This window comes from Trichosurus vulpecula, chromosome 6 (genome assembly GCF_011100635.1).
Source record: "Trichosurus vulpecula isolate mTriVul1 chromosome 6, mTriVul1.pri, whole genome shotgun sequence".
Lineage (NCBI taxonomy): Eukaryota > Metazoa > Chordata > Mammalia > Diprotodontia > Phalangeridae > Trichosurus > Trichosurus vulpecula.
The window spans coordinates 66,056,666-66,073,414 of NC_050578.1; the positions used below are offsets into that span (position 1 = coordinate 66,056,666).

At 36.8% G+C, this 16,749-nt stretch overlaps 1 protein-coding gene across 2 annotated transcripts in view; it reads right to left on the reverse strand.

Annotated features, from left to right (window-relative positions):
* Positions 1 to 16,749, reverse strand: part of PPP3CA (protein phosphatase 3 catalytic subunit alpha) — a 396,094-nt gene that overhangs the window by 88,631 nt on the left and 290,714 nt on the right. For both annotated transcript variants that reach the window (XM_036762610.1, XM_036762611.1), the window contains exon 3: positions 4,669 to 4,793. In XM_036762610.1, coding sequence (XP_036618505.1) covers positions 4,669 to 4,793 — 125 coding nt within the window. The remainder of the gene's footprint in view (positions 1 to 4,668; positions 4,794 to 16,749) is intronic.

A 16,749-nucleotide genomic window follows, 5' to 3' on the forward strand; every position in this document is an offset into this window, starting at 1 on the left:
ACCATTGTCCACATGTGACTCATACTCAAAAAAAACAAACCAAAACCAAAATCAAAACACATGAGACTGGGTCTATAAGGGCCATATCTTTTGTGGTTATGAAGCCAGCCCCTAAACTTCCAGGATAATACCATTCAAATGTGCAGTTCTTCCATCCTGGGAAAAGCCAAGTTAGAAAACCTAAGTAACCTCAGGAGGCCTCTGAGATTTGTTGAGACATGAATCAAAAACATTATAAAGTCTACCTGGTCTTGTCCAATTTGCCTATGAGAATATAAAGGTAGAGGGTGGCAATTTACTAATTCATTTAGGACAAAAGTTCCTGATAAGCATTTTTCAATACTATAGAGTATTGTACTAAAACTAGTACAAATTGAAGTAAGCATATTGTGAATAGTGATTGAGATAGACAGATAGAAAGATAGATTGATATAACTGTAGATAGATATAGATACACATACCTACAGATACAGACATAGACACACACATATAACACACATAAAGCATGGGGAGAGAGAGAGACAGAGAGAGAGAGAAAGAAAGAGAGAGACAGAGAGAGAGAGAGAGAGAGAGAGAGAGAAAGAAAGAGAGAGACAGAGAGAGAGACAGAGAGAAAGTAATAGAGTTGGTCACAACTGGGTTGTGCTACTATTATTATCATGTGACAGTGGTGTTAGCAGGAATGTTTAAGGAGGAGGAAGTGCTGCTGCTGGCAAATAACCCAACTAGCTAATTTAGATTCTTTTAGACAGTTTAGGTTGCTCGCAGAGAGTTAAGAGTAGGGCTCAGCTAAGTCTCCTAGTACTGGAAATGACATGTTGAACACAGTGCTCACAGGCTGTATGCAGCTCACAACACTCTCAAGTGTGACCCAAACCAGTTTAAAATGTAATTGGGGAAATATTTAATGAAATAAATAAGAATATGATAAAACACAGATGATAACATTAATCTGTGCCTTTTTAAGTCAATACTCGGCCCCATGGTGCCTCTCCTCCTGCCAAAGCAGGATGCATTCATGGGCCGTCTTAAATGTGCTGATAAGCAGACTACTAGAAGAAAGTGTGTTCTTTCTGCATATTGGCAGGTCCTCGAAAGTGGGTATTCCCTAATTATTTTTGTTTGTATCCCCAATGTCTAGCACAGTGCTTAGTACATAATATGTTCTTAATGAATGCTAGTTGATTGATTGTGTCCCTTTCTGAGGTGTTTTTTGCTCCATGGTAGGGTTTAAGTCTATCCTAGCTGAAGGGGGGGGGGGGCAGTTCTAGAAAGGGAAAGCGAAGCCTATGATGATTCCCTAAGGGTATTCTCAGAAGGTCTTGGTTACATTGCCCATTAGAGAGGAGATTCACTCTCTTATTCACTCAGGCCCTGATGGCACTGAAGGTGTGTTTCACAGCACAGCCAATATATCTAATCCATCGCTTTGCTTTTCAGATGAATAAACTGAGTCTCAGAAGGCATAATGATTTCCCCAGGGCCAAATGACTAGCAAGTGACAGAATTGGCATGGAAGGGCAATAATCCCATCCCGGGCCTCTTCCTACTTCCTCCACTGGAGGATACTTATGTCCTGATTTTAAGTCCATGGAATTTTTTTCATGTGAGAATTTGTTTTGCTTGACACATATTTCTTACAAGTGTTTTCTTTTTCTTTTCTTTTCTTTTTTCAGTTTGGGCAGGTGGGAAGAAAAGACAAATGCTCATTAATTTTAAAAAAAGTAATTGAATTTCTAAAAACTCCACGAAGAATGTTTATTTCAAACAACATTTTCAAATCAAAGCTTTGCATGCTTGGCCTCCCCGTCTCACTTAAGAGATTCTGAAAACTTATTGGCTCCAACCTTCGGTAACAAATCATGGAATTACTTAATTTTGCCTTCCATGCTTTGTCTCTCCTTTAACCTGTACATTCCTGAAGTAGGTACAATGTGTTCTATATCTCTGTATTATTCCAACATAACAGTTCCTTGCACAATAACTTATGCGTAGTAGCTACTCAACCAATTGCTTAATTGTAGTTAATAGTGAATAGAATAATACTGTCTTAGTTTTTTGGTTTTGTTTCTGTTTTTACAGTTATTCATTTTGTGAAAGTGACCTAATGGTCCACTTAAGAAAGATGTGGCTTTCAAAAGAGATTTCATAACAAAGAAAAAAAGAATCCTAAAATAAAATAAGATAATGATGTGGTAAAAGTATGATACTTTTATAAAATTAATTTTCACTCTCAATGAAGAATAGCTCTTTTAAAAAATTTAACATCAGGGCAGAGCCAAGATGGCAGCTGGAAAGCAGGAATTTGCCTAGGGGTCTCCCCCAGGACCCTCCAGACATCGATAAATAATGGCTCTGAACAAATTCTAGAACTGCAGAACCCACAAAATAGCAGAGGAAAGCAGGGATCCAGCCAGGACAGTCCAGATGGTTGCTGGGTAGGGTCTATCGCATGGAGCTGGAAGTGGACCGGAGCAGATCCCAACATAGGCTGCACCGGGATCAACCAGACCAGGAGCTGTACAGAACAGGCCCTAGCACCCTGAATCAGTGACCTGTGGCAGTTACCAGATTTCTCAACCCACAAACACCACAGACAACAGAAAAGGTTAGTGGGAAAAACTGCAGGGAGAAAGTGAAGGGAGTTTGCAGTTTGGCCACTGCCCCAGGGGCAGCAGAGATGGTGCAGTTACAGAACTACAGTTGCAGTTGCTTCCAGCCCCAGGCCCACCTGGTGGGAGGAATTAAGTGGCAGATCAGAGCAGAAGTGCAGAGCCTGCTTACATCTCAGTCCAGTCTGGGTTGGCGTTTCTTGGCAGAGGAGGAGTGCTGATGTGGCAGAGTTTGCTGTGTAGAAATAGCTCTGAAAACAATAGCGCAGCCCCTCAAGCTTGGGACAAAGTACTCTCTACCCTACAAGCAGTTATACCCTGATGAAAAACTCAAGGGTCAAGTAGTTGGCCAGGAATGTGGTCAGGCAGTGAAAATGGACTCAGATTCAGACTCAGACTTTGTAATCTTTCTTTGGTGACAAAGAAGACCAAAACATACAGCCAGAAGAAGTCAACAAAGTCAAAGAGCCTACATCAAAAGCCTCCAAGAAAAAATTTAATATCCTATGGTAGAACCTACATAAAGATAAGTAATAATCTTGAATTAATACTAACTTTAAAAATGCCTTATGTTTAAATGATTTCAAATAAAATATTCCCTAACACATTTCTATTCAAGAAAGGAGGCTGAGTAGCTAGGGAGCTGTCTCCAAAGGTAGTTACACCATTTTGTTTTAATGAATTTTTCAAAATACTCTGGTCCAGTGGTACCAAACTGAAATAGAAAGAAATCCCTACTCCTGTATAATGACTTAGAAACCCACAAATTAATGTTATATTGCATTGCATTTTTTTGTTAAACATTTCCCAATTTTATTTTAATCTGGTTTTGTTCCACTGAGGAGTTTCATGGATGACTTGCTGCCTGGATGTGAATTTGACATCTCTGTTTATTAACAAGTACCCCTAAAGACAAAAATACACCAATTGTAGATACACACACACACACACACACACACACACACACACACAAATACAACTGTACTCTTCTTAGGGCATTAAGATGGCTCATTGCCCCCCAATTTGTAAGGCACATCCTTCAGGGCTTATAACTACTTTACCAAATACCAAATACCAAATCAAGAGCTAGAAGGACTCTCAGACATCGTCTTATCCAATTCTTCCATTTTACAGATGAAGAAACTGAGACCAGAGAAGCCAATATGATTTACCCCATGTTACATAGGTAGTAAGCATCAGAAAGAGGACTTAAACTGAGGTCCTGACTACAGAGCCATTACTTTGTTATTTCATTTAATGGAAAATCATGGCTACTATGTACTACTGCAGACTTAGAACATGGATGGGGGAGGAAAACTACCTAGTATTTCACTCCTGTTGAAAGAAAACCGAAGAGCAAAAGGTGAGAGATTTTATGAGCTAATACTAGACTATGAGCTCCTCCATTCCACTGTGAACATCTTGAGGGCAGGGACTGCCTTTTGCCTCATTTGTCTCCCCAGTGATTAGCATAATGCCTGACACTTAGTAGGAGCTTAATAAATATTTGTTGACTGACAGAATACTCATACAAGGTTAAACAAAACTTTAAAGATAGAGTCATTGCAAGAAGTACAGTACTAGTTACAATTACTTTATTATTTTATTTAGTATGTTATATTTATTGTACACAATTATACATGCATATATAATTTACATATATTATGCATAATGTTTTGTATAATATTATTATGGTATTATTTAGACTTCCAATAGTATGTTAAAGCAATAATAGAAAAGAAAATAACTTATCAAGAAGCAAAATAGCCACGAAGCAAATTTGAGAAGGTATTTGTAGCAAAGGTGGAATATCTGTTGCCCTTTGATGTGCTTTTACATTAGGGAGACTTTGAGGTGGAGAGCTATAGGAAAGTCAAGATAAATCTCCTTTCTCAGCGGCTTTTTAGAAAGAACATCAAGTGGAAGGAAGGCCTATTGTGAAAAGCTATAATTTCAAGGTTAAGTGAATGTCAAGTAAGGATCTCTCCCTTGTCTTACTATGGGGACTTCTGCCAGCTCTCTGGGCATCCAAAGAACATAGATAACTGGAACTTACTTCAATACTGAAGTACCCTCTGTCCACGTAGTCCCCCAAGAAGAGGTATCGTGTGTTGGCCGGAGAGCCTCCCACTTCAAAGAGCTTCATCAAGTCAAAGAACTGTCCATGGATATCCCCACAAACTGAAAGAGGCAAATACAACCATCTGTTAATGTCAATTCATCCACATGAAGACCAATACCTTTGACATGTGGACTCTTTTTGAGGACCAGAGGCTTAATGTCAAAAGGTACCATTGTACAGACAAGTTAACTTAAATTCACTGATGGAACAAGGCAGGAAGAATGAAGAGTTCATAACATTCAATGCCCCAGACAAACTGGGCATTTTGATGTTTTTCTTATGCTCTGTCCCATTTCTGGTCTCCACATTCTTGGCCAGGCTTTCCCTCATTTCTAGAATTCAGAAACACATTCTCTCTGCCCCTTCAAAACTAGTTCCCTTCAAAATTGAGGTCAAGCTTCACATTCCTGCCTTTCCTAACCTTCACAGCTGCGTAGCACCACCCCACCTCCAGACCCCAATTACTTTGCAATTACATTGTATATAGTGTACATTTACTCATACATGCATGTGTTGTGTTATATGATGGAATATAACCTCATTGAGAGCAGACGGATTTTTTTTTCTTTGTACTACCATTCAGCACAGTGTCAGGCACATAAAGCAGATGTTTAATAAATGCTTAATGATTGATGGATAACATCATTATGAGGCATCTTTAAAACAGAAGTGATATGCAATTACTAATAATTTTTTAATCATAAGTATTTAATTTGTACATACACATGACCATGGATTAGGCACTATAACTTACATATTTATGTTAGCTTCCCTGAAAGATTATGATTTAAGAGCATGTAGTGCTAACATAAATAGCATATTATGATATGATTCAATTCAATTATATTCAACTACTCTTTATCCAATACTTACTATAAAGATTGTAATATAGAATTACATATATATGTATATATAATTACATAATATAGAATTACTTACAATATAGAAAGCCAAAAATGAAATTATTCTTGGCCTCAAGAAGTTCATTGATGATGTGTTAATTAATTTTCAGAATGCATAAAATTGTATCTTTTGTTTGTATATGTAATGGATAAGAATTTTTCTAACAACATGCTTAAGAAGAAAAAAAGACCTAGCATTCTACTTGGAAGAAATAACATGTACATAAGTAAGTAAATATAAAATGTTTATTAAGGAGCACAAAATCATTTCAAGAGGGAGCACATCCTAAGAATGGGGAAATCAGGAAAGCTTTCCTAGAAGGAGAAACCCAAGCTGAGCTTTGAAGAAAGCTGGGGATTTGAAGAGGCAGAGGCACCTTTTTAAACAGAGGCCTTTAGGAGAAGTTTTTGCTCTACCCTCAAGCTGTCCAATCAGGAAGCAGAAGCAAATGAGGGTCCTGATGGAATGTGTGCATGAAAGCTGATGACACCATGATGATGAGTTTCAGGGTGAGGAGGGGGATGATGGTTGTGGAATCAAACCAAGCAGTGAAGCTAGTGGGAGATGAGTGCATGAGATAATATAATAATACACATCATAATCAATATTATTACATATAATATAATATTTGACATATAATAAATCATATGAAATATGATTGGAAAGGTAGATGATGGTCAGGTTGCAGAAGGATTTCAATTTCAGGCTGAGGAGTTTATATTTTATTTTAGAGGCAAGAAAGGGGTAATTGATGAATTTTGAGGAGGAGGGTGTCATAATAAAATGTGTGTTTTATGAATATTATTTTGGCATCTGTAAGGTAGATGGATTGTATAGGAGAGAGGCTGGATTCAGCTAGGCCCAATAGGAGGCTATAGCAGTGGGCTGGCCATGAAATGATGAGGGCCTGGACTAGAGGATGTAGAGGTGGTGAACCTATGGCCTTTAGGTCCTTGGCTGCAGCTTTTTGATTGAGTCCAAGATTTATAGAACAAATCTTTTTATTAAGGGGATTTGTTCTGTGAAGTTTGGATTGAGTCAAAGGACCACACTTGAGGACATAGAGGGCCACATGTAGCCTTGAGGCTGTAGGTTCCCCACCCCTGATGTAGAGGGTTTATGAGTGGCAAGATTGGGATGGATGCAAGACATTTTGTGGAGATAGATTGACAAGACTTGGCAATCAATTAGAAGAGAAGAGAATATTGTTCTAAAAAGAAAATGAAAATATTTCTTCAGATCTTGAAGGCAATATGAAAGGATATGTTTTATACCTACAGCACCGGATTATTATAGACATGTGACTACGTTCTGATCTTATGCTGCATCTCAGGGAAAACTGGCATTGAGTTTCTTGGAATAAGAAGCACAAAAAGTGATGCAAATAAATCATCAAGTGTGTTGTGTTTCCAAGTCTACATTCTCAAAGTTGTCAATGCTAAGCCTGAGGGCTATGTCAAAGGGGTTCAAAACCAAATGAAGTCTTTAAATTTTAAGCATGCCTTTAGAAACAGTTTCATCCATTACAAACATTTATAACTGAAAATATAATTTCATGCATTCTGAAAACTAGTTAACATATCCTGTGAGTCTCATTTAAAAAAAAGACCATAGGAAATGTATAGACATCACTCCACATAATGACCATTCATAGTAGGTTATTAATACACTAAACAAATTCTACCTAACATCATAGTTATAATGATATCTTATTTTTAATGCTACCACTATGATGTTAATAATCATAATTTGTTGTTATTTTTATCATGATGTTAGGTAGAATTTATGATGTATTAATACATTATGATAGTACTGTAATAATGCAACACATGAATAATGTAATTAATTGATACATTGTTATAATCTTCTTGTAATAATAATAACTCATTTTTTCTATAGCTCTTTGAGGTTACAAAAGTGCTTTAATTGCCTTACTCAATTATGACATTGTTTCTATGGAACTGAGTGCCCCTCACCCATGTTCTAGTATCAGGTTTTCATGAAATCTGATGAATGAAATTAAACATATAACTATGGGGACATACACGTAATGCTAGTTTGATATTGCTATATTATTTTACTCGCTGATATTATCACAAACACTACCCACTGTCGTGAAGCAGCTAGATAGCACAGTGGGATACTGTGCTGGGCCTGGAATCAGGAAGAGGTGAGTTCAAATCTGGCCTTGGACACTCACTAGCTGTGTGACCCTGGGCAAGTCACTAAAACTCTGTTTGCCTTAATCTACTGGAAAAGAAAATGGCAAACCAGTCCAGTATCTTTGCTGAGAAAATCCCATGGACTGTCATGGTGTCACGAAGAGTCAGACATAACTGAACAACAGTAACTTATTTTCCTATAGCTCAACCTTTCTATGATACTACACAAAAAGAGTTTTCATCTTAGAATGATATATTTCATCAGTCAAGCAGTTATGATAAGTGGTGTGACTAGTCAACATGCCTTTAAAATCTCATACTTGAAACTTACTCCATCAACTTTTTGTTGAATTAGAGAGTGTAAAGGGAAAGAGAGAGGAAGAAGAGAGAAAGAGACAGACAGACAGACAGAGGAAGAGAGGAAGAGAGAGAGGGAGAGAGGAAGAAAGAGAGAGAGAGAGAGAGAGAGAGAGAGAGAGAGAGAGAGAGAGAGAGAGAGAGAGGCAGAAACAGAGAGACAGAGACAGACAGAGACAGAGGGGGGGAGAGAGAGAGAGAGAGAGAGAGAGAGAGAGAGAGAGAGAGAGAGAGAGAGAGAGAGAGAGAGAGAGAGAGAGAGAAGGAGAGAGAGAGAGAAAGGCAGAGACAGAGACAGACACAAAGAGAGAGAGACAGAGAGAGAGACAGAGAGACAGAGACAGAGAGATGGAGAAGAGGGAGAGAGACAGAGACAGACAGACAGACAGACAGACACACACACACACAGAACACAAATTGTGGTTTTCTTGTACTCGTTGCTTGTGAGGAGGTGCAAGAGCCCTGGAGGGGCCCTCCTAGCATTTCCATACCCACTTCCTTCCTTTTCTTAGGTCAAAGCTGAAGTTAAACTTTAAAATTAAATGCTCCTCACAGACTTAGCTTTTATATTTCAATGTACAGCACATTTATTCTATAAATGGCCAGGGATATAAATGCTGCAATTCTCTTTTATTCTTTGAAATATGAGTTCAAGATTTAAGCCATTTACAGCCCTAACACACAATTATGGCTTGGTCTGAGAGCCAAGGCAACACAATTATAATCAATTAACCATCTCTAAACAATGTAAACATTAATCACATCTTACTGTCCTTTGTCCCAGCATGATGGTATGTTATGGTCCATTCTGGAAAATGGAAAATTAAGGCCTTCTTCCTTAGTCTATAATAACTCTGTGGTCAGAAATAATCTCTGTGATTTGCAAATACACTACAATTATCGAACCAGCTTGATGATGTAAAAGCAATAAGATACAATAAATGGAAAATGAGATCCTGTACCCCTTGGGATACTATTTCCTATTGCATGATTCAATTTAAACTTTAGAATATCTCACTATAACTTGAGATTACCAGACTTTTGCAACAATATTTATGCAGAAAATTATTATATTCTACAACTTTGAACTGAGGCAAAATACATTACCTACAGCCACGTATAAAAAAAAATCCTTCAAAGCCAAAACAAGAGCATAGTGACCCCAAAACCCCAAAATGATGAAAGTTCTTTGCTAGTTATATTAAATGATTTGTAGTAGTCACTGCTGTTTCAATAATGGCTACTTTTATTAACACCATCATTCCCATGTCATTGCTGGATAGATAGATAGACAGACAGGCAGATACATAGATAGATTGAATCCCTGTATGGGAATACAATGAAGCAAGAATTTCACTTTCATCCAAGTATACTGAATTTGAAAACCTTAGTTCTAATCCCAGAGATAACACTACTTAGACAAGTTAGTTGGCCTCATTGAACCTCAGTTTCCTCATTTGTAAAATGAATGGATTCGATAAGTTAATTTCTAATGTTTCTTTTAACATTTGATTCGTTTTCTGTCTATTTGGTCCTGAGGCAGAAAGTATGTAAACACACATAATATATTATACAATATGATGAGTAATATATTTATATTAATATATTACCATAAATGCATTATATTTAATTACATTATAAAATAATATATGCAAATTCCTAACACAATTATAGCTTAAACTGACAACCAGGACAACATAAAATAAATTAACAGGCTCCAAACAATGTAAACATTAATCATATCTTACTGTCCTTTGTCCCAACATGATGGTAAGAGATGGACTTAGTTATGGGAAAAATGGAATATTAAAGACCTTATTTAATGTATAAGTCTATTATATTTATGTCATTCTAATATAACATAGTATAAATATACTTATATAAAATGTGCATGATATATTTTATTATGTACATTAAATATATATATAAATATATTGGAGAAAAAAGAAATTATATATGTATATGTTTTAATGTATGTGTATATGGTATACACAGGGATATATATGTATGTGTGTATATGTAGATATGTATGTCTGTGTATATATATACATACATATTATATATGTTTCTTTTCTTGAGTACTGTCCTTTTGATTCTATAATAAATTTTCTCTTGAACAAATAATTTTTTATTTATTTAAGGCACTGCTTTCCAAACATCATTAGCAGGTATCTTAAGGATATACATTTATCTTCAGAGTAATCATTTATTCAACCCATATTTGTGTGCCTATCATGGACTCAGCACAGTTTCAGGTTCTAATGAACAATATGAAATAAGTATAGGACATAGTCCTACCATCCATTAAGCTTAAAATCTAGTTAGGAAAGACAAGACTAGTACTTGCATGTATGATGCTGCATAGTATGAATGATGAAACGGGTAGTATAGGAAATAAGCTCTGTTACCATTCAGAGGAGAGGGAGATCAATCCATTCATTTAGTAAATAAGTATTAAGTGCTTCTGATATACAAGATATGCTTTCTGTCCTTATGAAGCTTGTTGTAGGGAGAGGTGAGGCATACAAAATGAAGGTTGTAATAGTCCATACAAAATCATAAGGTTATGGGGGACTTTAGCTTGGTCTCAAAGGATGAGTATAGCCTAGATAAATGGAGAAGAAAAGGGAAGGTATTCCTGGTAATGGGAATAGAATAAGTAAAGGAATATAGGTGGAAATTATCTATCTATCTATCTATCTATCTATCTATCTATCTATCTATCTATCTACCTATCTATCTATGACAGTAATCGCTGCCTGACTGAATTAGAGTGCAGTGGGGCGAAAAAAGCTTAAATAAACAGTATAAGACAAGATGAGTATGTATTGCCCTTCACATGACCTGTGACTTTAATTCTTTGGGGTCTGTGACATTCCTTTATTCATGGACATATAGTGTCACTAGAACACTATTGATGATTACAAAAAAAAGACAGACCTTGGTTACAGGGAGAGACTTGGGGACACTATACACTGAGCAATTTCCCAAATACAATATAATCACTTCTCTTCATTGCTCAATTTTAGGACCAATTCATCATATCATGGTCCTAATATAAAGGTTTTTTTTTCTCTCTTTTAAAGTCTTCTCTCCTAGATACTCCTGGGGACTTATCAGAGACATTAAAAATACAATTCTATGCTGAGTACTTTTACTATTAAGAAATTTATTCTTTTACTGACATTCTTAAATCATTATGTTGATAATTATATATCCATTACTCACAAGAGCTGTTTCGTATGATATTTTCTGACTCTCTCTCTACTTATGCACATATTCACCGGCACGCATGCGAAATCACACACACACACACACAGAGTCATTAAAACATATCAGCTCTAGGGACAGCGACTGAAATTGTGAATTTATTAGTATATCAAATATGTGTGTGTGTGTGTGTGTGTGTGTGTGTGTGTGTGTATAATCATGTATTATAGTTACAGAATTAAGATGCAGATCACTTCCCATGAAAATAGTTAAAGTAAGCATGTTTTGATGCCCAACAGAATAATCTGGAAAATGTCAATACCTCAATTAAAAAAATGCTAGATAAATTGCAGGTTCTCTCCCTCTCCTTTCTTTCCCATTCCCCCCATTACATATGCAAATTAACATAATAACAATGAAGATATCTTATAGATGTTTAGACAACTAATTTTGTAAACGGCTTCCATGTGATATATATTAAATTGACCTATGATATTGAAAACAAATGTTGGAATATGTATTTTGAAACCTCCAAATGGATCTGTAATTTCATTGATTAGGTTGCCTTTGCCAATGAGGCAAATCTCTATCTATATCTACACATGGTCTGTGAACTTCGACCATATTTTCCCACAAGTTCACCCCAGGGGACCAATTCAATGTGCTGGAACCCTTTTTTATATACTCTTGACATTAAAAGGGTTACAATGTCACATTCTAATCTCCCATAAACCTTGAACCTACTCTATACCAAATATCTACACTATAAGTGGAAAATAGGGGCCTTTATAGGAATTCTTTGTGGAACATGTGTACATGGGAACCATTTGGTCATCCACATGTGAAGTGATACATAATCATGGAATGTGATGCAGAGCTCATGCCCCTGTTAGAGTATAAAGTTGTCGATACTTTCGATTGATGTCATTGTGCTGCTTTCTTTTAGATTCCCCCACCTCAACCATCTTACTATTCAGGGTCTCTCTCATTGGAGGGATTCAAGAAGAATCTCAAGATTCATTTGCCAGGGATCTTATAAAAGAAATTGCAGTTTTCTAAATAATTTTCTAAGATGCCTTCCAAAAGAATCTCAGAGTAGCAGTCTCTAAGAAACCTTAAAGGTTGTGTAGTCCAACTTGTCTCTCAATAAATAGTGTCCTCAGCAAATGGCTCTCCAGACTGTTTAAAACTGACCTTCATTTGCTTTTCTTTCTTTTTTTTTTTGAGTCCATAAATGTAAAGCAGGTACATTCGTGCGCACTAGGTGGACAAGCAAAGGCTGAATTGCCGTATGTTCTAATTGTTACTAGAAAAAAAATCAGTGCAGGGTCAAAATACGGAAGGTCATACTTGCTAACCCTTATGGTCCCTCCGAATCTTAGACTCTTTGAGAGGAAAGAAATTTTTTTTGGTTCTGCAATTGGGGTTAAGTGACTTGCCCAAGGTCACACGATTGTACATATGTCAAGTGTCTGAGGCCGGATTTGAGCTCAGGTCCTCCTGACTCCAGGGCCAGTGCTCTACTCGCTGCACCACCTAGCTGCCCTCGAGAATTTTTCTTTTAATAAAGAAAAGTGTACTTTGTCAATAATAGAAAAAGAGCCAACTAGAAAATCAGGTACAGCTGCATAAGAAATCATCACAGCTTTTACTATTAAAGCAGGTTGGATTGTCTTTTTTTTTTTTTTTTTAGTCCATGAAGGTAAAGTGAGGAATTTTGTTCATGCATCCCAGGTGGGCAGGCAAAGACTTGTACTTTGCAAATGAATCCTTTATTATTTTTTCCTTTATTTTTCTCTCTCTCCAATATTTCAATATATAGTGCATTCCAAAAGTCCTAGTGTAGTTTTATTCTGGGGCAACTAGGTACCACAGTGGATAGAGCTTTGGGTTTGAAGTTGGAAAGACATGAATTCAAATTCTACCTCAGATCCTTACAATCTTTGTTATCCTGGGCAAGCAACTTTGTTTGCCTCAGTTTCTTCATCTGTAAAATGGGCTGGAGAAGGAAATGGCAAACCACTGCAGGATCTTTGCCAAGGAAACCTCAATGGAGTCATAAAGAGTTAGACATGACTGAAATAACTGCACAACAACAAAGTTTTAAGCTGTTAAAATTTAAACCTGCCTTAAGATTTTTGGAACACCCTGTATATATAACTCCTAGCACAATCTCACTCTGGGTCCCCAGTTTTGCCATCTCAGGTTCAAGCTATCATGTGTCAGAATCCTCTCAGAACTATAGCTCATGAGTCCCTGATGTTTTATTATTTACCAGTATGCCAGATCATATATAGTGTTCATATCAAAGGTAGTTTAATTAAAAGCAATGTAACATCCAGTCTCCTATAAACCTTGAACTTACTCTATAATAAATACATAGGAATGAATGGGGGAGGAATGGATTTCTATGAGTGGAATATGGGAAACATTGGAATATACACATGTGATGTGAAGTGTATTAAAAATATCAGACCAGGGCACATGCGGAGGGTCAGCTAATGCCTCTGATGGTAGAAAGTTGCTGGTGTTATCTATGGATGCCTTTGTGTTGTTCTCTGTTGGACTTGTACCTCTCTCGTGCCCCCTCCTCCCACTCCCCATCTAGGCATTACTTTCTGCTGCTTCCCTCCTAAAAACTCCTTTTGTTGTAGCTGGTTGTTCACTCCAGCTATTTTCAGGATTACCTGATAGTCTCCAAAACATGCAATAGGAATGTTATAATTACTATTTTTTTTTTTTAGAAAATTTTTATAATCGATTATCACCATTTTTTTAGCTTCCTTCACCATCTACTGGTGGGGTTACCAGTGGGAAGGAAGATATCAGGAACCACTGTAAATGATAAACCTATCCTCTGAAGAAAAGAGGCCCTTTCAGTCTTTTCTATCAGCTTACTTTTTCAGACTTCTTCTGTGCAGTGGCCCACCTTCAGGGCCTCCTGCAACTCAACCTTCCATGTTCTGGAGGTACTGTGGTGAACAAAGCCTATCACTGGCTTTTCCCAAACCAACATTCTCAACCAACTGTTTTCTGCTATCTTCTCAGCTGTGCTTCTAAGCCAATAGCTACGAAAATCTCTTCTCAGCCATGTTATACTGGAAGATACCAAAGCCTGGGATAAAAATCACCACTACCCTTTGAACTCTTCTTAGAATATTTGACTACTTCCTTGAAATTATTTTAACTGATTTGTTCTCTACTGTCTTCCCTGAATTTCTTGGTTCAATTTTCACCTAACATAAACATAAAGCCATTTCTGTTCTTAGAGCTTATCATCACCCTGATTGAGGTAAATCTCCGTAGGGCTCTACCTTCTCAACAGAAAAGGAAGTTAAAGACAGTGACGTAAGTAAAAAAATCCTCTTCTCAACAGAGTCTCTTTTCTAAGGGGGCAGTAAAAAGTGTACTGACTAGAAATTTCAAAAAGCTGTTCACTTTTGTTCCAATTTTCCTTGATCTCTCTCTCTCTCTCTCTCTCTCTCTCTCTCTCTCCCTGCCTCCCTCCCCACATATACATATCTATACACATATATTATTTAATATACAAATTATTTATTTAATACTACAAGAACAGTGAATTTTTCATAACTTCCATGATCCTCTTTTATTTATATAGTGCTCTGTTTTCTAATGTAAGAACAGGCTTTTCTTTTGAACATACACATCTAACAACTATATATAAATGAAATGCTAAAATTCAACTCTTTATAAAATTAGGGCATTTAGAGATCCTAGAACTGAAGTATATATATTTTGTCTATCCTTTACCACCCAAGAATTGACAGTTGAAGTTTTTTTATTAATTTACACATTTCTACAACATTGTTGGTTCTGTAATTTGTAACCTGTAATTTAGTCAGTATATGAAAACTCCCTTCACTGATATAGCTTCTTAACTCTTCTGTAACTTGTAATCTTAGGGAACTTCCTGTGTCATTGAGAGGCTTGCATGGGTCCAAGGCAGTTCTTTCTGACAATGGCTTTCTATCCATTACAGCAGGCTGCCTCTCACATTTCCTAATAATTCTAAAAAGTATCATCTAATATTTTTTTTTCCATTTAAAGGTAACCTGTATCCTTTTTAATTTACATTTTTATGGCAAAATCATTTGGTGGAAGATTTAACTGAACTAACACCCCATAATTAATAAGTCCCTGTCATGACAGCCCAAATAATGTCATCTAAAAATCAGTGGTTAGCCTTTCCCCCAAGATGAGACTGAAGGTGAAGAAGGAAGTCATCCCCCCTCCCCAAGGCTTGAGGGCCAAGAAGGCAGTGTTGAAGGGTGTCCATAGCCACAAAAAGAAGATCTGAACATCCCCCACCTTTTGGTGACCTAAGACACTAAGACTGAAGGCAGCCAAAATTCCCTTGGAAAATTGCCCCTTCAAGAAACTAGCTGGATGACTACAGCATCATTAAGTTCCCCTTGACCAATGAGTCTACTAAGAAGAAGATTGAGGACAACAATACCCTAGTCTTCATTGTGGATGTCAAGGTCAACAAGCATTGGATCAAGCAGGGGGTAAAGAAGTTATATGACATCAGCGTGGCCAAGGTCAACACATTGATCCACCCTGATGTAGAGAAGAAGGCCTATGTCTGACTTGCTCCAGACTATGATGCTTTACATGTTGCCAAGTAAATTGGAATCATCTAAACTGTGTCCACCTATCTCCCTCCACCTACAATAAAAAAGTTTTCCAGTATAAAAATCAGTGGATAGAGCCTTAAGCCTGAAGTCAGGAAGGGCTGAGTTCAAATCCATCCTCATACACTTACTACCTGTCTGACCATGGACAAATTACTTACCTTCTGTTTGCCTCAGTTTCCTCAACTGTAAAATGGGGATAACAGCCCCTACTTCATAGATTATGTGTGAGGATCAAATGGGATATTTGTAATGGGTTTAGCACAATGGCTGGCACATATTAGGTGCCGTATGAATATTCCCTTCCCTTCTAACTAAACATAAAATATTGGTGAAAAAATGCTAGACACTAAAATAGCAAATAGTGCAATTTACTATATGCTAGATAAAGGAATCATAATCATTGCTTAAAAATATTTACTGAGAATTATATCATTAGCTTTTATTTTATTTTAGGATACATCAGAATTTCACTTTCTATCATTAGCCCTGATGGTATCAACTTGAACTTACTCTTTGACAAATATACTCATACTAAATAGAAAGAGTATATGGACTCTGATAGCAATTACCTGTGGGACATCACACATGGAGAGATGCATACATAAGGAAGACATTTCTCCAGGTTTATCAAGCTCATGGTACTGATTATATTAATATGAATGTATATGAATGTGTTGAAAAAGATCAGTCAGTCAATAACAGTCCTTACAGTATAGCAATTACAT